General features: G+C 43.2%; 1 protein-coding gene across 2 annotated transcripts in view; it reads right to left on the bottom strand.

Annotated features, from left to right (window-relative positions):
• LOC115362229 (nucleolar protein 4-like) overlaps nucleotides 1–26,572 on the bottom strand; it is a 230,872-nt gene that overhangs the window by 98,522 nt on the left and 105,778 nt on the right. For both annotated transcript variants that reach the window (XM_030056080.1, XM_030056081.1), the window contains exon 5: nucleotides 11,188–11,344. In XM_030056080.1, the coding sequence (XP_029911940.1) occupies nucleotides 11,188–11,344 (157 nt within the window). The remainder of the gene's footprint in view (nucleotides 1–11,187; nucleotides 11,345–26,572) is intronic.

Here is a 26,572-nt window from a genome sequence, read left to right as displayed (position 1 = left end):
CGGGGATCCAGTGGATTCAGCTCATGCATCGAGCCTTTGATCAAAGAATGCATTTACAACAAAAGAGTTTACTAATCAACTACGACTCCAGTCTGATGTGAATCAAAGAAAGTTTGCAGAGGGACTAAATGCGGCTGTTTTTCTGTGCTGCAGGCAGGCGGGGACCCGTGTCGTATCAGGAGTCGCTGACACCGACCGGCCCGACATGTCAACAAATCAATATATCGGTCTGCCCGTGCCCTCCGCCATTTTGTTCTCTCCCCCACTGCTGTTGCTAAGCACTCCCTTTCTCCTCCTCTCTCTCCTTCCTCTCCGTTCTCCACACTCCCTCCCTCTCTCCAGTGTATCCCCTGTGGAGACGACCTGCCTGGTGTCGGCTACATCTTCTGACAAGTCCTCTTCATCGCCGACCCTTTTCCCCCAGAGCGAGAGCCTCAAAGAGCTCCGGGAGAGGAGGCCCAGCCCTCGCCCGTCCCTCACACCAGGAAGGAGGCTCTCAGGGTGGGGGAGGTCAGTGGTGAAGGGTGGGGGGTGTGGGGGGGAGGGGGTGTTGTTGCTGTGGATCTCTTTCTGGAGCTCCGGGGGGAATGAGGCGATGCTCTCTCTCCGCAACTGAGAGGCAGTGGAGGGGCCACTTGTGGAGGGCCGGGCCGCTTGGAGCCAGAGTGGTGTGGAGAGGCATGCACACACACACACACACACACACACACACACACACACACAGGCCTCTCAAAGAGCTAGGACTTGAATTGGGCTTGAAATTTTGAGCCGATGAGCGGCTGTGGCTGGGAACATTTTGCCCAAACCCAATCCAGCACCAGGGTTTGCAGCTTTGAACAAGTTAAACCTTGTAAGACCATTTTGAACGCAGTTTAAAGAGGACATGAAACAACAGAACAGACACCGATATATGATATGGGTATAAATTCAAAACATGATACCGAAATAAAAACAGCGGAAAAATCAGCCGTTTTAAAGAAAATCAAATTTTGAAAATGCATTTCTGGTACGTTTTTTTTTTTTTTTTTTATTTTACGTCACTGCCTACGTCACGGGATTGGTTGGCGTTAGCGGTTCGGTTTGAGGTTGGTTGAGTTCGGGTGATCTAGCGAGCGATTGAGAAGGACAAATGTCAAGAGGACGAGGCAGAAAGGGTCGTTTTTGTGCCGTCATATGTCTGTCTAGTATTAGTAGTTGATGTGTTCAGAAAATATTTATCAGTAAAATATTACAGGTGGACACAATATGGACATAGTGTCATTATTTAATTTTGGCGATTGATTTGTGTTTTACCATATTCATTTGCACATTTGAAATTATACATTTGGTAATGTTTGGATATTTAAAAGATTTCTTATATACAGTCATTCACAGCCATAAGCTTTAAGAGACGATGTGATAACATTTTATTTCATCAGGAGCAGATCTAACAGGACGGACACTGTGACTTAGGCAACATTATATACTTTGAAAGTGGCTGTACCTCACGTCACACCAGTTTGACACATGTCAAGACGTGATTGTTAACCCAAAATTTAAGCCAGCGAGCTAGTGTAAATTAATTAAGAGAGTCACAGGTTGTCCCTTATCACTCCCTGTGGGATCGTCATTTTGCAGAAACAGGTTCAGGGCTCCCACTGATTCAGCGTTATGGTGAGTTTTTTTTTTTTTAATCAGGGAGTCTAATCCGTGAAATTATTGTCTTTATATGAATTGAGGGTATGATCATGATTGAGACTGAACTGGGTTGTGGAACATTTTTACTGGATTGTTAAACTTTTAACTGGTCGTATTTACCTCTCTCTGTTCTGTTAAAATGCTACGCCGCTGGGCTCTTTCCTTACGGCGCATAGCCACCTCTGTGTTTGTGGACGGAGTGGGTCGGTCTGTCGTCCGTGCGTTATGAGGAAAAATCAAACTGGGAGGGAGAAGCATCTGGTTTGAGCTTGTTGTTTCTACGAGTCACCAGTACTCCTGCCTCATCAAAAAAGGTTTCCTCCATGTAATCATCAGCTGCAAAATGCTCACTACAAACCCGGCCTCTAGCTGGTGGATTCTTCCTCTTGAGAGCAGCTAGCCAGCTTCGGAAAATTTATTTAATTTCTATTTACTGGTAACTGGTGGAAATGTACTGGTTTCTCCAGGCCTTTAACTCTGTAAAACTCATTAGAGCATCCAGGGGCAATGCAAAACATGCCTCCCTTTTTACCAATCTCCGCTTTCCCTGTCATTTTGAATGAACGAATGAATGAATGAATGAATGAGTGCTAGTTTGACAAGTAGCACCAACCAATCCTGTGACGTCACGCCCGTCAACAGAATAAAAATATTCTTATAAATATTTTTTAAAAAATCGCCAAAATTCAACCGTTTATCATAGCTGGAAGCTTTAAAAACGTATTTTTTCGTCGGAATTTGAATTTTCCGACGGTCCCTGAATGCAACATGTCCAACCTCCGTTTAGCGGTAGAAAAAAGGACGAAACTAAGCCTAAAAAAGTGATTTTTCATTCGAATCATTTTATTATACATGCTTCATTCAACAATTCGCCAAAAAATAGTCGTTTACTCAACCCAGATCATTCAAAAAACAGAAAATTCTGCGGTCTTCAGCGAGAATTTCAGTTTGTAGGCAACAGTAGTAACATGGAAGGGCACAAGGCAGTTAAAACGCCTAAGTTTATACAGGTTGGAAAAATGTTAATATTTCAGGAAATTAATCATGTGAAGCCCTACTTTTTTTTTTTCTGGATCAGTGACACTTGTGGGCACCTGAAAAAATGTTCTGTACATTTATTCCAGTGTTTCTCGATTTTTGTAAAATAAATTATCAAAAAAAATCAGTTTGCCTTTTTTATTTTTTTATTACTTATGGCACTATAACTCTTTCATACTGTGTGAAAGACATTTTTGAATGGCTTCACGTGATAGCCACAGCTGTGCTGTTTCCATAGAGGTGCAGCAAAAACAAGCCCACAGTGAGCCAAAATGTGAGGAGAGCAGAAAACACCCCAAAACTGCTTGGGGTTCAGAGGGTTAAATGGCAATATTTTGATATTTCTTTTGCCATCAGTGTTAAAACTCATATAATCTTTTTAGGGTGAGATACCTTCTTTAAATTATGATAACATTGCTTAGTGTTTCATGTCCTCTTTAAGACCAATTTCACATCCAAACTGGCAAAAGTACAAAGGATATGAAGGAAAATCAGAGGAACAGAATTACTTGTAAAGTAAACCAATTTATTGACATTCATTTGAATGGGTGTGCGTGCATGTGTGTGTGTGTGTGTGTACACAAGAGCTGGTCTACATTCTCCTGAGCTCTGAGAGCAGACGCCATGTTAACCCACACACCACACACGACACACTCTCTGATAAATCTGCATTAGTGGTTCCAGGGGCCACGCTGGTCATGCAGCTTTGTTACGACACTGATTTTGTGCAAAAAGACATTTAAAAGCCAGACTGAAGTTGATGCGGCTGAGGCGCTGTGCAGTTTAAACAGCCTTGGGAAGGTGCATTAGGAAGACGACGTGTGGAGAGTGAGGCATGACGTGTGTGTGTGTGTGTGTGTGTGTGTGTGTGTGTGTGTGTGTGTGTGTGGCAGTGCAGCTCAAGTCGACTGCCTGAACTATCGCAGGCATTACTCCACTAACATTAACTTCATGATCTGATCAATTTTAAAGACCTATCAAAATCATATTTAAGACATTTTACGACCTAATATTCAGATTATTGGATTTTAGACTTTTTAAGATTTTTGAGGACGCCGTGTCAGCAGATTTCAGGTCAGATTTCAGTGATCTCAATCTAAATTCAGCAGCAGGCTTTATCAGTCAAACGGTCGGCCTGCACCTTGTAATTTCCGTCGTGTTCAGACCGGATTGGGCGGCGCAGAGCTGCAGGGTTCAGGCTTTTGCTGCAGGGAAGGAGCCTGCTGCTGGGTGCAGGTGGACGGGCGGCGGCGGTCCAGCGAGCCGGCCGGGCCGCTTGGCTCCCGTCCAAGGTTACAGCCCGTAGCATTAGCTAAATAAATTCTCAGTGACAGGCCCAGTCAAGGTTAGCCACACTGCGCTGCACCTGCCTGCCACTGATATCCCACACCGCTGCCGTCGGAGGAAAACCACATACCTGCGAGGAGGGGAGGTTTTTTCAGGAGTGAAGAAACACCCGGTCATTTCCCTGCTGCCGCTTTAATGATTCATGTTTTTTTTTTTATCGGGTTCAAGGGCCTGGCGGTCGTGGAGCTTGGCCGGCGTATGAATGACCGTGCTAATTTTGAGCTCAAATAATAAAAACACAGAAGCTGCAGATAGTTTTGATAGTGCTCAAATCAATGTGTGTGTGTGTGTGTGTGTGAGCGGAATACAGTGGAACCGATCAGAACAGGTTAGCTGAGCGGTGAGGCGGCGCTACAGGGGAAAGTGTGTTAAGGGAAGGTTGGCTGAGCATGTATCAATCAATCAATCAATCAATCAATCAAATTTTATTTATATAGCACCTTTCAAACAAATGCATGACATTCAAGGTGCTTTACATCTTGATTGACAAATAAGCATAAAATAAGAAGTGAAAGGACAAGGAGACCGATGCACGCTCATAAAATATGGTTAATTTAAAAAAAAAAAAAAAAAAAAAATACTGAATAAAATATAAAAAACAATATGGAACGATTTAAAACAGTAAAAACACAGCAATAATAATAAAATAACTCAAGAATAAGATACTGAATAAAGATATATATAAAAAAAAAAGATATAAAAAAAAAAAAAAAGGCGTCATATTCAGCACATTCACACACTGCCACACAAGTCAGGGTTCCCTCACTATGCTAAATGTAAAATGATTCGCCTTTTCCAAGACTAAAATGGTGAATTTCGCTTGACCTATATATATTCTTTTTCCAAAATTTTAAACACACTTCAGATTCAGTGGTCTGAAAGTTTATTATTCTGTTTAATTCTACGGGGAAGTGAACAGAAATTGAACACATGAAAATAAATGTGTGTGATTGATTTTTTTTAAATTGCGGCATGATATTGTATTACTTGCTCCAAAATTCAGTGACCTATGGCAACTCTACCCATGTTTATCAATTTGGCTTTTAAGGGAAAGAGAAAGAAGGAGTTTCCCGCTGCCTTACGCAACCCTCACCAATCATCTCTAAAGGACCCATCTGTGGGCCACGGGCCATAAGCTGGAAACCGCCGGCCTGGATCACGGTGCAGTAAGAGCTTTCTGTTCAGCTGCCACAGATAGAGGGGAGCACAGAGGAGAGGAAAAGCATATTTGGCGGTCAGAAGCTCTTAACACAGTGATTTACAAGCTGCTTCTCAGCTGGACGTGTGTGTGTGTGTGTGTGTGTGTGTGTGTGTGTGTAAACAGAGGGAGAGACAGAGAGTGTGTGTTTGTTACTTTCCTCAGTGTGCTGTATGTTTTCAATTGTGTGTGTGTGTGTGTGTGTGTGTGTTCTCGTGCGTGTGTGTGTGTGTGCTGCCGACCATCTGCTGTGCTGAGATGAGCTGCCCGCTCCCGTTAAGTGTCCTGACAGCTTTGCTGGTTAGGAAAACATCCACCTGATATTAACTCTGGGACTCAGATCAACCATGAGCTGTTTGGCTGAGCGTCCGCCCCTCCAGCAGCGGCTCCTTCATCTCGTTATTTTCAGCGGAGAGAGAAAAGACCCGCCGCCGCCGCCGCCGCCGCCGCCGCTTCCTCACAGCGCCGAGAGCTTGGCAGCGTTCAAGCGCAGGGAGAGAGCCGAGCGCTGGAAGTTAAAAATATGTCAGCTTTTAGCAGGTGAGGGCTGCACTTCAAACGGGTTTGCAAAAGTCTCGTGAAGCGGCGGCGGGAGCGGCGGCCGGCGCTGCTCGCAGGAATCTGCTCAGAAAAAACAGGAGTGGAGGAGCGGCTCCTCAGACAGGAAGCCTCTTACAAACACCGGGCGTCACATTCAGAGACTTTTCAGGGGCTTTCAAATCCTGTTTGGGGACATGCAAAGACTCTTTTTTTTTTAAAATGGTTAAATTGTTCATCTTTCACTCACCTTCAAGGTCTTGTTTTGTGAAATTCAGCAACTCATATTGACATTTTGAGCGAACACACTGGTGAGAATTAGACATTACAGAGGTCTCATGTTTTACTTGTCATGTTGTCTGTGAATGCTGCTGTAGGAGCCCTGTGCCATGGGATGGGAGGTCTGGACAGCAGAGATATTCTGATAAATTGGTTGTTATTTTTTTTTTTTTTTTTTTTTGGGACACATTCAAAATCATCCATTTGTTTTCAAAAATATTGAAAGCCTAGTTTTTATTTATTTTTTTTTTTTTTCCAATAAAAATCACAGCTGAATTCTTCTTCTCCTTCTGAGGTTCTTGTAAACATTACACATTAAATTCAAGGGGCTTTCAGTAACTTTCAGAGTGGTGGTGTTGAAATATCTAGAAGAAGAAGAAGGTTTTTGATCCTGTAATGAGAGGCCTGTACAACATTTTTTTTACACAATAGGGTCCTACAATTCAATAAAAAAAACTTTTGAGGCAATCAATTTATTTTCAAAAACTTTAAGGTTTCATTTTTATTTTCCTCAGCAGCACAAACTTTTGATGGATTTTCAAGGCCGGTGGGATTCCTGAACCAACCTCATCTTCTCTTTTTTTTTTTTTTTCCCCCCAGATCTATCTATCCAATCATTCACTTTCAAAATCTTTTAGAGTTGAACTTCTTTCATCTTTCTCAAATCCACAAAGTCACGAGTGGGTTTTCAAGGCCCACAGGAAGCCGAGCACACCTCGTTCTTCACTCACATGGATGATTAGACAGATCCATCCGTCCGTCCGTCCGTCCATGCAGCCCCAAACGACACCCGACCTGAGCGCTTCACACATCAGAAATATTTTATAATGAGGCTCCAGTGCAGCCGGCTGCCTGTTTCCTCCGTTTAAATGAATGGGAAGGGCACATGTGCTGCCTGCCTCTCGGTGTGTTGTGGCATTTGGACGCCTACACCCCGTCACTGCCTTCTATATGTGCTGTGTGGAGCAGGGTGACCTTTTAATGACAGGGCCTTATACACTCCACCACCTACAGTAACTGGACACACACACACACACACACACACACACACGTACCTTCTTTCCTCTACCTCCTTCCCACCTCTCCTCTTTCATCATTTCATCCCATCCTCACCTCTATTTTTTATTTTATCTCATTCCATTCGGTGGTTTTTCTTTTTTTTTCTCTCCTCCTCCCCACCACCCCTGTTACATCCTTTCATTCATCATGTTTCAATTCTCCAATTTCATCCTCCTGCTCTTCCTCCCACGCTCTTTAAAAATGTCAGCACACCTGACTCCATCTGCCTTTCGCCTAGCCCCTCCCCTAAAGGAATAATCACTAGAGTTATCATATAATAATAATAAAAAAAAAAAAAATCAGTTTTGATGCTTTTTTCACACTGATTGACGCAACACAACAATGATTCAACCGACATCCGGCGCATAAAAGCTTTTCCAGTCGCTCTTCTAAAGTCTTCCTGTCTGGTAGCTTTTTTTTTTTTTTTTTTTTACTTATTTATTTTTTTTCGCTGTTGCACAGGAAGTGATGCGTCTAATGTTTCTAGTTTGGATAAACAGAAGAAGAACAGCAGGGTGCTTGGTTTGCATGAGAAACAACAGCAACCCTAACCCTAACCCAGAAAATCCAACGAGAACGACGTCACGGCCCCGCCCACACGGTTTGATTGACAGGTGATCTTCACCTCCAAGGGCAGGAGGGCAGAGGTCAGAACAATCCCCATCAATAATTGTACTTACACTGCAAAAACTCAAAATCTTACCAAGATTATTTGTCTTATTTCAAGTCAAAAACGTCTTATTTCAAGTCAAAATATCTCATTACACTTAAAATAAGACATGATCACCTCAGAAGTAACTTGTTTTTAGACAATTTTCTCTTATTTCAAGTGAAAATTTGCTTGTTTCATTGGCAAAATTTGTTTCTTGTTTCTAGCTAATTTTCACTTATTTCAAGTGAATTTTCACTTTTTCCACTGGCAAATTTTGCCAATGAAACAAGCAAATTTTCACTTGAAACAAGTGAAAATTGTCTAAAAACAATTTACTTCTGAGGTGATCATGTCTTATTTTAAGTGTAATGAGATATTTTGACTAGAAATAAGACATTTTTGACTTGAAATAAGACAAATAATCTTGGTAAGATTTTGTGTTTTTGCAGTAAGTGTTCATATCAGCGGGAAAGTAAAATAAGTGAAAGAGAAAGTAATGTAGCTAACATTACAGTTTTTCAAGTTTATATCAAAAGGTGACACTTTTAAACTGTTTGACTAACAAAACTGCTCAGTTTTATGACAGAAAGAGTTCATTTATTTATATTAATTCATCATTATTCTATTATTTAGTTACTGTAAGCGTGCATTGTAAAAGCAGCATTAAATTTGTGACTATTTGTGCTTTTAACAGTTGTCACCATGTCACTGAGCCCCTGTAGTCGAACACATCAGAGCTTTCAGCAAAAAAAACACAAGATTCCCAGCTGGATTTTGACATGAACGCTGTTTACAAGTCGGGAGGTGACTCGATGATAAAAGCAGCGACAGAAACTCAAAGTCCATCAAGAGAAAATCACAAACGGGAGAAAGACGTCAGAGCCGCACCGCCCACGCGGCCGGACGGACGGACGGACGGACAGCTGATCTCTGGGTGGTGCAGAGCAACGCCCCCGCAGTCCCTTTTCCCTTTTTGCTCCACCTCTCCCCCTCGCTCATCCTCTCACTACTCCTCTCTTCACTTCAGCCTCTTCCACCCAGCAGAGAGAGAGAGAGAGAGAGAGAGAGAGAGAGAGAGAGAGAGAGAGAGAGAGTGCTTGATGCAGATAGGTTGGAGCATTTCCTCTCGCCTGGCACTGGCCCTTCCACTCCACTCACATCAGCTTACACACACACACATCAGCTTACACACACACACACACAGAGCTGGGCTTGGCTCAATGCATTGCTGTGCTCTGTTAGCTCAGTAACAGCTTAAAGGAGTGGCAAAGACACACACACACACACACACACACACACACACACCAGCGGCTCTAGTAACAAATGTGCATATAAATATATTGGGCAAGTACACTATGCATGGGTATAAACTCACACATACACACGCATGCATGTATGCACGCATGTATGTGCACACACACACACACACACACGCAGAGGCAGTAGGTACAGTAGCAGGTAATTGCTGTATCCTTGCAGCCGTATTAAACAGTACAGCTGTGTTCAAAGAGAGCACTCCTCACAGCAGGAAGCTTTTCAATGCAATCAGCCTGAGAGAGAGAGAGAGAGTGTGTGTGAGAGAGAGAGACAGAGAGACAGAAAGAGAGAGAGAGACAGAGAGGGAGAGGGAGATGAGTGACAGGTAGAAGGCAAGAAAGGTGAGGAGGGAGAGAGGAAGGTGATATATTGAAGGAGGAGAGGAAATGATGGAAGGAGGAGAGTGACAGCTGGAAAGTAGGACGAGTGACAGAGAGGAAGTATTGGAGCAAGAGAGAGAGACTGACGGGAGGAGATGTGCGGACGACAGGACGACAGTGACCGAGAGGAAGGAAGGAAAACAACGCCGATCCCACCGATGAAACTGATCTAAACCTCTGTGACTTCGGTTCCAGTGCTTTCCACCACCCGAACACGCCGGCCCTGCCCGGCTCGGTCAGTATGACCTCCGCAAAGAAACGAAAAGAAAAGAAAAAAAAAAAAACACCCTCAGATGCAAGAAAGCATTTTTGAGAAATGCACTGTGGTGCATTCCCGTAATATTCCCCAATTTCCCAGGAGAACTTATCTAATTTCCTGGCTTTCCCTGTCAGAGATAGACTTATCAAAATTCAGCCGGAAACAGTGAGCGATGAGAGAGAGAGAGAGAGAGAGAGGGAGAGAGAACAAAAGAAAAGAGTGTAAGAGATAGAAGGAAGGGTGAAAGCCACTGACTGAGAGATGAGGGGGATATAGTGTGTGTGTCTGTGTGTGTGTGTGTGTGTGTGTGTGTGAGAGAGAGAGAGAGAGAGAGAGAGATGACACATATTGCTGCTGTCATGTGAAAACCTTGACCAGCTTGAATTCTGTCCATGTCTTTGTGGTGCAGCGGCCGTGTGTGTGTGCAGCATTTTGACCATTAAATCAATACATCTTTTTTTTTTCTTCTAACATTCAAACATCTTATCCAATTAATTGCGATTTCTCATTTTAACGATAACAAACCGACGACATCACGGTCGTTTTCAGCGGTAGGGTTGCTCAAAAGTAAGAACGCATTTCCCACCAAGCCTGTTGCTTCCTGCGTGTGTGTGTGTTTTCTCTGTGGCTTCATAGTCCAGTAATTTTAGGCCAAAATTGGGGTCAACCTGGGACAAATTGCAAGAGAAGCAAACTCAACTGATTTTGTATCCTCAGTTTGTCCTGAGTGAGGGGAAAAAAGTCCCAAGGAATCCCATTGGTGGAAAGTTTTGAAAATCACCTATTTATGATCATATATTACCAAAAAACACTGTTTTTAACACACAGGAGAAAGGGGTTCAACATTTGACTTTCAGATATCACTATAAAAATTCACAAGTTGATTACACACACAAAGACAAGAAAAAAAGTCAATTACAAGTTCTTTGAATTATTCTGTTTACACATGCATATCACACATTATCTGATTTGATATGCACTAATAAGGAATATAAGGAATAAAAGCCAGAACAGGCATTTAAACAGTGAATTAAAAGGCTGCTATATATATATATATATATAGTAACCTTTAAATTCAAGGTTTTAGGCCAGGTTTTAGGGACTTTTTTCCCGTCACTCAGGACAAACTGAGGATACAGAATCAGTTGAGTTTGCTTCTCTTGCAGTTTGTCCTAGGTTTATTCATAAAATGACTGGACTATCACTGAGGAGGCTGAACACGTTGGCAGAGATTTTGCCATCGGCCTTTCACGCTACACGCTTCACCTTCAGCACTCTGACATCAGTTCAAGGATTGCACGGTCTGTTGTGGGTCGTGAAACCGTGTCGAAACCTGCTGGACAAACTCAGAAACTCAAACCAGGCTGAGTTCCTGAACGGCCGGCGCTTCGTGGATGTGAGGTTTTCATCAAAAGTTAAAAAAAAAATCGTAGCTGGTGCTTACCGTCGTCCTCCTTGCTGTGTGTGTTCTGCGAGTTGTGGCGCATCCTCTCTCCTCCGCGGCTCGGCGGGCTCAGGTCCGACGCTGCTCCCAGATCAGCTGCTAGCCATGTGGGCTCGCTCATCTCTGCCTCCTCCTCGCTGCTCAGTGAACTGTCATCCTGGCCGGGAGAGAGAGAGAGCACACAGAGGTTCGGTTTCATTTCTTTCACATTAAAATCGCCTTTTTTCCACTGGATTGGTGTGAAGGGGTGATGACGTTTGGGCAGCCGGCATCAAACACATGCTAACAGTGATAAAACACGCTACTTTTCAGCAGATTAAGACAGAGATTATTACACTGATTAGTACACAAATTTATGTTCCTCTGCATTTAGGCTTTTAACTTCTGCTCCATTCTCAAAGACGTGCTGATGAATCTCGCATCTAATAGCAAGGAAGGAATGCAAGCCTCATAAATCCATTTAACAGTTAAAAATGCGACGGTGTCATCGCCCTGTTAGGCTGCCGGCAGTAAAAAGGACATTACAGAAACGCTGCAATGTGACTGTGTATGCAGCACAGACTTCCACTGAGTTTCTGTAATGCATCCTGAAGGTGCAAAATAACAGCGGGACATTCCTAAAATTTAGTCGCAACCCTGTTTTGCACAGTCTAAACAGCTTTCAAGACCGAAAAGACTCCAAACCAAAAAAAAAAAAGGCGAGAACGGATCTAGATCCTAAAAGCTGCCGGCAGAGGAGGCATCAAATCATGACTGACCGATGAGAACTGATGGGAATCCCCGAGACCCACAGAGAGGACAACACAACAAACAGAGCACAGCCTACAGGTGTGTTTCCAGACATTTACATTCATTTACCACAGAACTGAGAGCCACGGTGACTATTCTGGTAATGCGGATCGCCCGTTTGACTGTATACACCATGAAGAGGTGAGGGAGGGACTGATTCTGGGCTCTGACCTACCTGAACCTACCTGCACTTGAACTTATTAATAACAGGAGGCGAATCCCTGTATCATTCGTTCTTTCTATTTTCAATTGCCAATCAAAAATTAAAACATGAAAAAGTGACTGGTTATTTTGTTATTTGTTTTTTAATCTAACACCAAAATCTAAAATATGCCTGGTTTTTCATAGTTCAATTTTAGGCTCGGATCAAAAATACGAAATGGAAAAACGGGAATCAGGACTGAATTTGATTTTATTATTTAATTGGTCCGGTTTACGTGACCCAGAAGTTTGGTAATGAGCAGTAGCTCACAGCAGATCACAGCAGCCAGGAGCATTCAGTCCCGCCACCCTGATCACCGCCACCATGGATAGTTATTACGTGTTGTTTTGAGGACCAAAGCGTGTGACTCTAAAAGAAGAGGACATGACAACCGAAAAAATCAGCTGAGCTTCTTAACAATGATGGGTAGTAGCTCCGGAGACCTTCTTAACCGATCTGGGAAACCCGGCCCTTTTCTGTGAAATAGCAAAGTGGCGGTTCTGCCTATGTTGTCGCCCTAGGCAAAATTACTGGCTTGCGCCCTTCCATGTTACCCCTACCGCGGCGCCAGTCAGCCAATCAGCCAATCAGGCGGGCCGACCGCGGCACCGGACGGTACCGCGCCCACCCGGTCAGGTCTGCCGGATCTGACAGGTGAGCGTCCGGTGCCGCTCAGCTCAGCTGATTTTTTCGGTTGTCATGTCCTCTTCTTTTAGAGCCACACGCTTTGGTCCTTGAAACAACACGTAATAACTATCCATGGTGGCGGTGATCAGGGTGGTGGGACTGAATGCACCTGGCCACTGTGATCTGCTGTGAGCTACCGCTCATTACCAAACTTCCAATTAAATAATAAAATCAAATTCAGTCCTGATTCCCGTTTTTCCATTTCGTATTTTTGATCCGAGCCTAAAATTGAACTATGAAAAAACAGGCATATTTTGGATTTTGGTGTTAGATTAAAAAACAAATAACAAAATAACCAGTCACTTTTTCATTTTTAAATTTTTGATTGGCAGTTGAAAATAGAAAGAACGAATGATACACGGATTGAGGCGTCCTGTGTGACATCAGCATGACAATTTGCACAGCGTAGTTCATGGAAACATCTGTTCACTCTGGCCTCTGGTCCTTGTTCGCTAGGCTAGTTTCTCTTTTAGCTTGCCTTGTGATGTTTGCTCTTTCTGTCTGTTGTTTTCGTTTGATTTGTTTCTTTGTTTTGCAAAGCGTCCTTGGGTGTTTGGAAAGGCGCTATATAAATCTAAGTTATTATTATTATTATTATTATTATTTATTATGGAAACCCCCATTCATTTGCAATTTCTTTCATCAAATTTTCTAAATGTGCCAAAAAAAAAGCGAAACATTTTGAATGCAAACCCAGTTTACGATACAGAGATGGTTTTAACAGCTAGGAATCCTGTGTTTAAACTGCTGGTGCAACATCTGGCACCTGGGACCAATGTTCACTTTGGGTTTTTTGGACTTGATAATCACTTTCTTTCTTCTGACATCTCTCTATCCTGTGACTGAAGCTGATTTATCATGTGATTTTTTTGTGACTGTAGCTTTCAGCTGGAGGTCAGGATGTCAGTAAACACAACATGTGCTGCTTCATTCCTATGGGTGTTGAAAATGACAGTCCTCGGTAAACAATGCAGATTCAACAGAAATTAAATGGCTGCAACATGTTTAGCAGCAGAAAAAAACAGCAGCTTAAAACATTTGAATTTAGACGAGAACAGGATCAATGATTACGGATAGACGCCTGAAGAAGAATTGATAGAAAAAGGGGGGAAAGACTGGATCATCAATACTCAATTTTGCAGCTAAGTGTGTTTTCTCTCGCAGCCACTTCAGCAGGTAACGAACCGTTCGCTGGGGTTTATATCCTCAAATCCTTCTGCTCTGCATGCAGCGAAATGTAAATCCACGTCAAACTCTCAGATTAGCTCTGTTTTCATGAATGAAACAGAGGTTTACCCGCCATCTTTAAGCCTTTCTCAGATCACTTTATTTACCGCTGCATCAGTGTCAGCAGCCACGACAGCAGCTCCGACACGTCGCCCCAAACATGAAAAGGAAACAAGAGCGGCGAGACGGGGGAAAGGCAGGCCTGCAAATTGAACACAACATGTCAACTCGGCTGCTCGGTGTGTGTGTGTGTATCTGGAGGCATTGCTAGAAACAGAACGTCACTCCTGAGATATTATCACCCAGCCGCCGACTCTTCCCTCCACCTCTCAGTGTGTTTTCCACTGAAAGCTCCTCGTGCTTTTCTAAAAGCAGCATCACCAGCGCTGTCTCCTGTCAGACCTGCATGTTTTCCAGGAGAGAGACTCCGTGTCTTACTACAACATGGCCACTGCATGTTGTTTACAAGGTGAGCTACTGTTCACTACACACACTGTGTCCACCTGCACAGTCTGATGCAGTTCAGGTGAGCCGCTCTGACATTAACTCTGCATTTTAACAAAGTTTATCATGTTCAGTTTGTGTTAAACATGGTGCAGAATGTGTACATTTAATTCTCTGTTTATTATTGAGGTTGTAGTTTGCAGAGGTCTGCTACTGGAATATATTATACTAAGAGGTGTTTCTAATTTTTTGTCCTCCCTGTTTATATAACATGAGGGGGACAGAATAGTGGAAACACCTCAATAAAATGCTCTACTGAGCGTTACAGGCAGCAGGAGAGGAAACTTTACGGCACAACAGTTGGATTGGACTGGATTAGATTGTACAGGTGAGCTGATTCAGTTCAGTTTGTACTGGGTCACGATTTCGGATTCAGTTTGTTTGTTGTTTGTTTTGTACAGGGCGAAAAAAAAAACAACCATTTCTGATAATTTTTTTTTTCATTTTCTATCTGCAGGTTATGCAGTCATATATGAAAATACAAGTTTTTGAACTACATCAGTTTTGTTGAATCACTGCTGTGCGTCTCTGCAGCACTTCCATGTCAAAGCTGATTCTACACACACACACACACACACACACACATCTATAGTTGTTAGCAGCATCTAAAGAGACCTGCACTTTCAGTAATGAGGTCCAGAGTGCTAGAACTGCCTTTTAGCGCTACACACATTTCTCTCCACTCTCTAGTGCACACGAACACACTAACACACACACACACACACACACACACACACACACACACACACACACACACACACACACACACTTCCTCATCAGCTCATCAGGAACAAATCAGATGTTTTGCTGATTAGACCGACCTGAGCAGAATGAACAACGAGACCAAGACCCCAGTGACATTGGAGCAGTCGCCCACCAACTGACTCAATCCAACTTTGTGGGTTGCACGCACACACACACACACACACCGACACACACACACACACACACAGGCCCTGTCAGTCAGCCAGGCCCCCATGCTGTCTGCCCTGCGTGTCTCCATGCTAAACTGGCCTTTTCATTACTGACGTTGCGCTAACAACTCTCATCAGACAGACGGATACACAGACACATGTACAGACAGACAGACAGACAGATGACTGGAGGGAGAGACAGAGAGGCAGACAGGCTGACAAAAAAAAAAAAAAAAAAGCAAAGCGATAACAGTAACTGTGACAAAACGTCCAGGAGAGGGTCCAAGTAATGTTTTCTGCTTGTTTCAGAGACGCGTGTCGTTCTTCATGCCGAGCAGGGATGTGATGCATAATTCAACAAACCATACGCGGTCAAAAGATGTTCAGCTATTAATGAGAACTGCACCGAAACAGGAGAGGCGGAGGGGTGAGATGAAAAAAAAATGAGGAAACACGCCGACAAAAACACAGGTAAAGAAGGAGCAGGAGAGTCAAAATCAACATTTTCCTTTAGTTTCTAGAGTTCGGGGTGTGGCGGCTCTGATCTCTGACCTTTGGACTCCTTACTCATTACTTCAAAAATTAACCAATTACAAAATCTTAAAGTGGCGGAGACGAGTATACGGTGAAAATGTGTTTTTCCATGCGATGAGAAAGTGCATACCTCTACTCATACTTCACACCACGGGCACACACAGGTTCTGGCTGCAGGCCGATGGAAAAGTAATGGAAAATAACATGAAAGAGGGAATTTACACGAGTGTCCTTAACATCCAATTTCACTGTGCATGTGTGATTCGATAGAAGCCTATTCATCTATTTGACACTGTGAGTGAAGATATCTCTGATGCACTGTGTGACACGTAGTACAGATGTGACTGTGGACTGATTTAGAGGCACATGTGTCATCAATTAATAGTCGCTATAAATACACAGGGCTGTGTGTAAGGGCTTTAGCGCTGCTGGAGGACCTTGTTGATGCAAGACGGAGAAAAGAAGAAGAAGACAAGAAGAGAACGAGTGTTTGAAGACCATGCCGGAGAGAGGTGGGGTCCCCGCTCCTCCACCTGTGGCTCACACACTTTTATTGTGCGCTGATGCGCTCACAAAGCTGCGCTCGCTTCGCTGGTTGTCACTGAATAGCGGTATGAATAAAGGCGGCACAAAGACAGCCTTTTATTCATAATAGCATCAAAACCAGTTAAAGTCGATTAATATTTCTTGCCGGTCAGGACTGCATTGTGCAATAACATTTCCGTAATGACAGCTTTGAAGCATCGCTCCTCAGTCAGCAGACCCACAGAGTCGGCTTACAAAAATTCTGGCCCTTGGACAAACGTAGTCGATGACCCCCGCCCTGAACTTTTCTGTGGAAGAACTCCAGATTTGAAATAAGAAGCTTTTTTCCCTGGGAGGCGAGATCGTCGCACTGGCACTGTGGCATTCTCTATTTGCACAGACAAACTGCTTTTTACACGAGAAAACAGACAGACTGGCTGTCTGACTGCCAAAGAGTCTGGTGGAAAAGGCAGATTTACTGACACAGACACTTCTTTGCACGCGGCTTATGGCCCGGTGTTAACTTCACAACCTCCTCCTGAGTGGGAAAGCTCGTTTTCGTCCCATGTGGTGAAGATCTGTCTCAAATAATCTGCAAAATCTTCATTTTTCTTGATCAGGGTAAAACTTGTGGCGCTGAGTGGACATTGCTTTGGTGTTTCATAGGCACAGGACCAACATAATGTAATGTTAAAAACACTGAAGTCCTTGCTCTCATTAAGTGGATGTGGTTGAGTCACTGTTGAATGATCAGTGATGCTTGATGCCTCTCTATCACGAGGTGACAGGGAAGCAAAACAGATATTTACGTGTTTATATTTAAATGCAGAGTGATAACTCAATATTTGACTGTAAACAAGATCAAAATTCACAGGTTAGTCCCAGAGGCTTTTATATCTGCCATCAATTAATATGTAATTTACAAACAGATGTAAATTTTTACCTCTTCAAAGGTTTAAAAAACTCTGCAGTTGTTTGTAAATCTTTAACCTCGGCACCATTTCATAATTAATCATAACTAAGAAATTAAGTAACAAGCCCAACGTCAATAAGGTAGATGGTGCATAAAACTGACCTACCACGAGTGCTGTTTTAATAGTTAAACAGATTTTTATAATAGAACAGGATGTCTAAATGAAGCCTGGTAATCTGCACGCCTCATAGAGCAGGAAATCTCACAGCTACAGCTAAAATTTATCAACATTAGACGGGTGGTACTTTACAACCTTGACTGGGCCTCTCTTAAATCAACCAAGGACCTTGATCTTTACTCTTTTTTCTGTCACTACGCAATAAATTAAAAAGGTGAAACGCTGCAGGGGACTCCACACTTTCCATTAACAGGAAAAAAAAAAGCCATTTATATATTTATATATATATCACTATCTCTCCGGCAGCAGCAGCTAGTCCATGTGGCAGCACTGACCCATATCTGTCCATTAGGGAGGATTCTCGGAGGAGGTGTTTCCCTGGGCCAGTCACTGTGGATTTGCCTCCTCGCTGCAGCGCGGCAGCACGGCAGCAGACAGCGACAATAATAGGAGGCATCGTCGTAGCTCTGGAAATAGCCGAGCTGTCTGGAGAGCTGTGTCATTCAAATCAGAAAATCCCCGGCCCGCCGTGAAAGTTGCTATGTCACCTGTTGGAAACATCCGTCAATCACGGCGGGCTCGCTGCGTGGCGCTCTGACATGTCAGCCGCTAATGAGGCCGTGTTCGCTTTGGACGAGGTTTCTGTTGCAGAAGTGAATACCTTTCAAGGACAGATAAAGTTGCAAAGGTCCACGTTTTGATAGATAGATAGATAGATAGATAGATAGATAAACTTTATTGATCCCAACCAGGGAAATTCTGGTGTTCCAGCAGCAACAGTAGAAACATATAATAAAGTTAAATAAAACAGAATAAAGGCCAAATATTTACAATAAAGACTATAAAGACTAACTAAATATTTACAATAAAGACTATAAAGACTAAAAACAAAAAATATACAATAAGGGCTAACCTAAGAAAAAGAGATATGGGATGTGAAATATACAGATGGTAATGAGTATGAAATGAAATGTACAGATGGAATTGAAGTATATACATGATTGCATAGATAAGGAGAGTTAGTATGAAACCACGAAACCAAGAACCAAGTGGCAGAACCCGACGCCCGGGACTGGGATTCAGGAACTAACCGACTTGATTCGGCCTCTTAAGGAATCACCACTTCCCCTCCAGTCTGAAAAACAGTGTGAATGTATATTAACCTAGGATGTAATATATAGATAATAAATAATAAATAAACAGTTAAGGTGCTGGGTGATGTATAATATTGCTCCAATTTTTGTTTCCAATTCACCAGAAAAATGCTGTTTCTAGTTCCTAATATTTCATGATTATGTCCTACATGTTTCATCCTTTTTCATTTAAACGGCTACGTTCACGCTGCAGGCCCTCGTGGACGTGTTACATGAGTGTTCCTATCTACTCTGCAATGTAACTGATATCCGATATGAGGTGACGGTGGTGTGAAAAAAAAAAAAAAAAAAAAAAAAAAAAAACACTGTGACAATAACGAAAGTCACATGCTTTTTAGTGCTTACACTTCTACCGCTTGTTTCCAACACATTTCAACTCTTTGAGCTGCAGTGTGAATGCAGCCTCAGGGTTACGATCTACTGAAAAAAACAAAAAAAAAAAAAAAAAAAAACAGGAAGGCCCCAACAGCTCCCAATTCTTTCTGCGGGAGAAATAAAAAGCAATGACACAACATCATGTACTTCCAAGGAGGTGAAAATGGAGTCACTTCAGGTTTCTAGGCACTTCAATTTCATAACTATTACAGGTATGTGAGTTTGGGCCTGCCCAGTAAACTCCAGCTAAATATTTTAATCAGCTCAGATAATACACACTAAGGCCTAGTTAATTTACCACAGCCAGGCACATGAATCAACCATGAACAAATGATCTAATAAGACCTCGCTTTAATCTCCCCTTAATTCCTTTTCAATTACTATCATTCCCAGCCCACATTACCTCATTTTCAATTACCATAGAATCTGAATGCCATAATAACTGGTTAGTGTGCATCTCTTTGTCGGGGACGGCAGCGCAGCACCGCGAGAAAAAGACGATTCCAATTAGACCGATGGAAGCTATCTAATGGCGAATCTGTCTGACTTTGCTTTCATACAGATTCTTGGAAAAAGGGAGCGCTGATTAAGCCGTGAGGACATTTTATCCTCACTTGTGCTAAAAAGAGAGAGAGAGAGAGAGAGAGAGAGAGAGGAACCGGTCTCTGATCAGCAGCCTTTTTCTCAGATAATTTATGACGACGCAATGGGTAATTTGTTCAAACGTGAAGTCGGATCTCGGCAAAGTCAAGTTCAAGCGGCTCCACAGACTCTTGTTCTCATCTTCCCAACACAGCTAGTTAACATTTTGACAGATCCACGGCTCAACATTGTGCTCTAATTCTACAATATTTTCTTCCTCGTAACACGGGTAAAACTGGAAATCAGCCAGCCAGCGGATAAAAAAAGTTAAAGCAGGAAGGTAAGTTTTTGCTGTCCCGGTGCCGCACAGCGATGATAAGATTCGATAGGTCTGCCCTGCTGTGTGTTTGGAGGAAAAACTCTCCCGATCCCCTCGTCGGCTGACATTTCCATCGATGGAGAGCAGTGCAACTGGTGTCACAAGACATTTTGTTCACAAGCCAACAAAAAAAAAAAAAGAAAAGAAAAGAAAAGAAAAGAAAAAAATACACAAATGATGGAGCAGTTCCCTCAATCCAGTGGTTAGCGGGGTGATATATTACCTCTTCACTCCATGTTTCTGCTGGATCTCTGCTCTAATTGGGTAGTTCTCCTCTACGTGGTGCAATTTATAGTTTGTGTCACGGTCGCCTCAAGGGGACAGGAAGTTTTAGGAGGGAGGCTGGTCGATAGAGGTCACAGATAACTTAATGCCCCTTTAAGTTTCCTGCTCTGATGGTTATCATTTTTCATTAAGACAAATGGACGCAGCTCGCCATAAGCTTTCCTGTCTTGCCGTCCCTCCCTATCAGTCTGCTGTTCATCCCTAACTTCATTTTTCCCTCCTCTCCTCTCGCCTTTCTGTCCTCTCCTCATGTCCTTCCTCCCTTCGTCAGCCAGGTCTTACACTGCTGCAGGTCTTTATTGGTCTGTGTGTGTGTGTGTGTGTGTGTGTGTGTGTGTGTGTGTTTGTGTGGTTTATTAATGGTCTCGGTAATGAGCTGCCCTCATCTGCATGCAGATGAAGAAGTGTCTCCGCCTGGTAGATTAACACACAAACAGGCGTTGGAGCGATCTTAGCGACTTGATAACACACTTGCGTCGCCTCCAATCTGAGTCTCTCTCCGTCTCGGTGTCACTCTCTCTGTTTATCTCTGACATTCTCGCTCTCTCTCTCCCTTTCTGTGTTTCTCGCTCTCTCTATTTGTCTCAATTTGTCTCTCGCTCTCTCTCTCTCTCTCTCTCTGCGCAGATAAATCGGGAACACACTAGACACGCACGCACACAAAAACCTCAAACATAACGGTATGATGCAACCAGTGTCTGGGAGAGCTACTTTCCAGAAGTGATTAGTTAATTTACTTTATTTACCTCAAAAAGCAACTATTTATGTTACAGAGTTGCTCCTTATTAAATCAACTCATTACATACATACTCTTGGGTTATCCACTTCTAAAACCCTGCTGTGGCGACCCGGCTTGTGCTGCCAAGTATGACGTCCGTCGCGGTTTTAAAATGCAATATAAGACTGTTGCTCTGGTTTTAGAACAGAAACGCATTTATATCATTTATCTGAAAAAAGAAATGGACTGTGATTTGCACTGAGATGCTGCGGGACTTTTTTCTCCTGTCCCCCAAAAAAAAAAAAAAAATGTGCAGACAGATGAAACAATATTAAAGAAGATAAACACAGCAGGAATGTAATTTTAAAAAAGAAAAACCTCACAGGAATTGAAAAACTAATGCATTAAATTACATACAGCATAGAGCTTTGGTTAAAAAAAGAAAAGGGAAAAAAAAACGACACTGTGGGCTTTGAAAGTTGACTGCAATGAACATCTCGGCCGCTGTTACAAATCAAATTGAACTCCATCACACAAATTACCGAGAACACAGCGGCACAACAACAGCAGATAGATGCAAGTTTCTAAAAATGACCTTCCGAGAGAGAGAGAGAGAGAACTGGGCTTCAGACAAGCAAAGCTCTCCGGGTGAAACTCCACAGACCGAAGCCAGACTCCTGAATAAGACTCTTTACGTCGGAGCTGCATGAACCCAGCCGCACAGACAGCCAGCCACGATGATGCCAACGATGAGGAGGAGGAGGATAGTGATGAAGATTATGAGAGGTGCGCGGCGGTAAGAACCTCCTCAGATGAATTATTAACAGTCTCTATTCTCTACTGTCTATTTTTACCAGAGTGGAGGTGAGAGGAGCAGCTGATGCTCAAACTCCCATGAAGGAGCCGAGGCCGAGAAGACAATCAGAGGAGGAAGAGGAGGAAGAGGAAGAGGAGGAAGAGCTTAACCCTCCTATCATGTTTGGGCTCAATTTGACCCCCAGCCAATGTTTAACGTCTCTAAATAAACGATTAACATCATTTTTTTTTTTTTTTGCTTCATATTTAATGTGTTCCTAATGTAATGGGCACTACCGGGTAAACATGAAATTGACATGATGATATGTTTTACACACTTTGTAACGCATCGGTTATAAATAGCAAAAATCGTTACTTAGAAATAATATAAAGCCATTAAAACACCAAAAATTAATATTTCTTTCCAATTTTAGATCAAACAGTGAGATTTTAGGGTGATTTGAATAATTTTCCATTGTCGCATAATAGGAATACTAGATGTATAAATGGGGGGGGGTTATGTTTTACTTAAAGGGATATTTAAGTCATCAACAAAGAAACATAAAGTATTTGAAGCATAAACTTTGATAACAATTTTAGTTATAATAATTTTGTGGAAGTTTAAACTGCAGGGGTCAAATTGATCCCAAACATAAAAGATGTTCATAAATGTGAACATAACAGGAGGGTTAATATCAAGTGTCCATAAAGTCCATGTCAAAGGGAGGACAGGGTACATCTGAGAGTGACCTTTTATTACCACTTTAATACCGATTTCACAGCCATAAACATAAGCATGGCACTCTGACAGTCCTGCAATTTGTTTTATCAGGATAAATTCACTGATAATGAGGTGAACTACCTGTTCAAGGCAGGAACAGACATCCAAGAAGAAGGAGAAAATGAGGAGTAAAGAGGAGAAGCAGAAAGAGAGAGAGAGAGGCCGAGCAATGTCAGCTGTGCATAACGTGACTGGCAAAGAGGAACAGATGGAGCGGAGCAGAGGGAGGGCTTAAGAGAGGACAAAGAGGAAGATCAGGAAAAGTTGAGGATGTGAACAGAGGAGCAGGAGGAGGTACGTCCAGGAAGGAGGAGGAAGAGATGGAGCGGAGCGGGGGGGGAGCTTAAGAGAGGACAAAGAAGAGGACAAAGAGGAAGATCAGGAAAAGTTGAGGATGTGAACAAAGGAGCAGAAGGAGGTACGTCCAGGAAGGAAGAGGTGGAAGAGGAGATGAACGTGTGAAAGGGGTTTTCTTTTGGTTAGGGGTGTGCTCGCACTGATTTGACTGACTTGACAAAAAAAAAAAGTAAATAAAAGCATTCCAATGTGACTGTCGACGGACAATGACGGAGGCTCCTGGCCCTGGCTTTGCTTTTAGATGGAGACGTAACAGCCGACATGCAAACGCTAATGTTTCACCGTCGTATCGGGTTAGCTTTCCTCTCGCCTCCTATCTTGCAGCATCTTTCTTGTTGTGTGAAATACAATAGTGCTGCAAAGTCATGCGGCGCTGTCAGCCGAGGCTCGAGCTAAAGTGTCACCGTGCAGCACGAACGGCGGCTCCGTCTGCTCCCGTTCACATCGCAGCCGACAGAACGGCGAAGGACGTGCAAGATGCCGTGTGCTGTGCGCGCCGTGCAAAAGTTGAAGTGTCTGATTTGTTTTCATGTGCGTGAAACAGATCATCCAGTTCTTATAACATCACAAGGGAGGAGATGTTATAAGAACAGCTGTAAGAATGATCCAGCATCCGTGAGCTGTTTTTTGTTTGTTTTGTTGTTGTTTTTTGTTTTTTTGTTGTTTTTTTGACATGGCAGCATCAATCAGCGTCAGCAGTGTCAGGCCAAAACAAAAAAGGATAGCAGCAACAACGACTGGGGGCAGCGAGGAGACAGGAAGGCGGCAAATTTAATAGATATACGGGGAGATATGTCACTCCAGAGTCATCCTCACCTCCTCGCCCTCAGCCTCACATCATCCAGCCTCCACAGCAAATAACTGAGAGGAACACTCACATCACCCTTTCACTCACTGTCATGAATGACTGTCACAATAATTACCTTTTTTTTTGCTGTTCTTCTGTAGGCATGCTCGATGTAAATGTGTGCAGGCGGGGCCTGTTCACACTGATGTCACATATGCATCACACACATGAAGGTGATCAGCCAAGGTGAAAAGATGGAGGGCTCGATTCTAATGATCTATGCTCGCGCTCTGCAGAGCACGGCGCAGGTGAGTTTAAGGTGTGTCCAAGTCCACACTGCAAAAACTCAACATCTTACCAAGATTATTTGTCTTATTTCAAGTCAAAATGTCTTATTACTAGTTAAAATATCTCATTACACTTAAAATAAGACATGATCACCTCAGAAGTAACTTGTTTTTAGACAATTGTCTCTTGTTTCAAGTGAAAATTTGCTTGTTTCATTGGCAAAATTTGTTTCTTGTTTCTAGCTAATTTTCACTTATTTCAAGTGAATTTTCACTTTTTCCACTGGCAAATTTTGCCAATGAAACAAGCAAATTTTCACTTGAAACAAGTGACAAAACAATTTGCTTCTGAGCTGATCATGTCTTATTTTAAGTGTAATGAGATATTTTGACTAGAAATAAGACATTTTTGACTTGAAATAAGACAAATAATCTTGGTAAGATGTTGAGTTTTTGCAGTGAGGGCACTGGTTCTAAAGGCTTGTCCTGAGTCTCTTCATGAATCCTGGCTGTGTTTGGGGCGTAACATGCAGTGAACCAATCAGAGGCCGTCTCCCGTCCCCTCTAACAGCCAGGTGAGTCACACCTTGGTGGGCTGCTGTTCTAATGGAGGATTCTCCAGGTAAGAAGGAAGGAGACGGAGTGAAAGCTCCCGAGCAGATCAGGACTCCATCTGAGCTCCCTGAGGTGAAGCAGCGTCCCTGTGTGTGGGACAAGCAGAGCGGACGCTCGCCGGCGCCCCCTATGGAGGCCACCATCACTGTCTGATGATGAGCTTCAGACAGCAGAGAGACCTGCAGCACTGACCTCAGAGCTGCTGTTTGCTGCTCAGACACTCAGAGCTCATTTGAAGAGCAACATGGAGCTCAGATGGACACAAGAGACTCTGAAGAAGTTTCAACTTTCCCACCTGGCGTGCCCACAGTGCAACGTGCAGGTAGCAGAACAGGTTGCTAATTATTTTACGCTGCCATTTTTACAAAACAACAAAATGGATTTTGGAAAGGTTTGCTCCCAGCAGAACCTTTTTCTTTGCATCTGAACGAGCCCGAGCCTCCGTGCAGCAGCCGCACCAACACACAGCCTTCATCCACTCAGTCTCATCTGCTCCCTGCTACATTATCTCCAGGCAGACAGCAGTGTGTGGCTCTGTGTGTGTGTGTGTGTGTGTGTGTGTGTTTCCAGGGCAGAGCAGAGCAGCCGGATCTGGTCCTGTGGTGAAGCTAAGCTAATCAGGTTAGCCACCAGACAGACGGAAGGAAACATCTCTGTTCTCTCCTCTCATCTCCGCCCTTCTGTTCACACCCGTTCTCCTCCTCCTCTTCCTCCTCCTCTTCCTCCTCTTCCTCCCCTCTTCATCTTCTTCCTTCTCCTCATCTCCTTCTCCTCTTCCTCCTTTTTTTTCCCCTACTCTCACTCTTCCATCAGCTCATTTCCTGTACCAGACTTTACCCTTTCCTCTAAACTTCCATCTCCTCTGTTCCTATCTTTCTCCTCCTCTTCCTCCCTCCCTCCCTAATTCATCCTCCTCCCTTCCCCTCTCCTCCATGGAAATTTCATTTGAAATTATCAGCCCAGCAGCCCTGAAATTCACGGAAAAGAAAAACCGGGAGGAGAAAAAATGTCCTTCCAGAGAACTAACACAGCCACTCTGTCTTTCCTTCCAACTTTTTTTTTCCCTCCCTTCATTCACTCCCACGTGGTTTCTGCAATTTTTATTTATTTATTTATTTTTTCCACAGTTTTATTTACTGACTGAGGCGAGAGTGGACAGAGATTTTGGTCGGCGTTCAGAATCACTGATCCTGATAGCCCCTCACAGCTGAACATTATTATTTCCACTAAATATCAGCGCACAAAATAATATCAAATGACACTACGACTGCTGGAAAGGCTTTTTTTTTCAGGTGTGCATGTGTTGCACATACTTAAAGACTTTGTGTCTAACTCATGACAAAAACTACCTAACTAAATTTCTGGCTCCAGACGCGTGCAGGAGTCCCGTGCAGCTCTGAAGCCGCTCGTGAATTTGCAGCCGTGTGTCAACGTCTCAAATTAATGTGTGAAATTTCAACCACTTCAAAAAGCAGTAACCTCTCCACATCATTACACCCGACCCACGTGTGTGTGTGTGTGTGTGTGTGTGAGAGAGAGAGAGAGAGAGAGAGAGAGAGAGAGAGAGAGAGCGGGGGAGGGAGGGGGTCTCTGTCAACACATATTACACCAGAGAAATGATGTTTTACACGAGAAGCCAAGCATGCCACAATCCCCTTGTTAAATGAACAAATGAACCAAGCGTGCTGATTAGGCGTGTGTGGAGACGCTCATGATGCACTCAGTGATTCAAAACAGACGGGACAGAACACAGAAATGATAAGTTCTGTGGGCTCGACTCGTTTCCTCCCCACTGTC

This window comes from Myripristis murdjan, chromosome 7 (genome assembly GCF_902150065.1).
Source record: "Myripristis murdjan chromosome 7, fMyrMur1.1, whole genome shotgun sequence".
Lineage (NCBI taxonomy): Eukaryota > Metazoa > Chordata > Actinopteri > Holocentriformes > Holocentridae > Myripristis > Myripristis murdjan.
The sequence above is the reverse complement of the archived record's forward strand: the minus strand, read 5'-3'. Positions and strand labels throughout refer to the sequence as shown.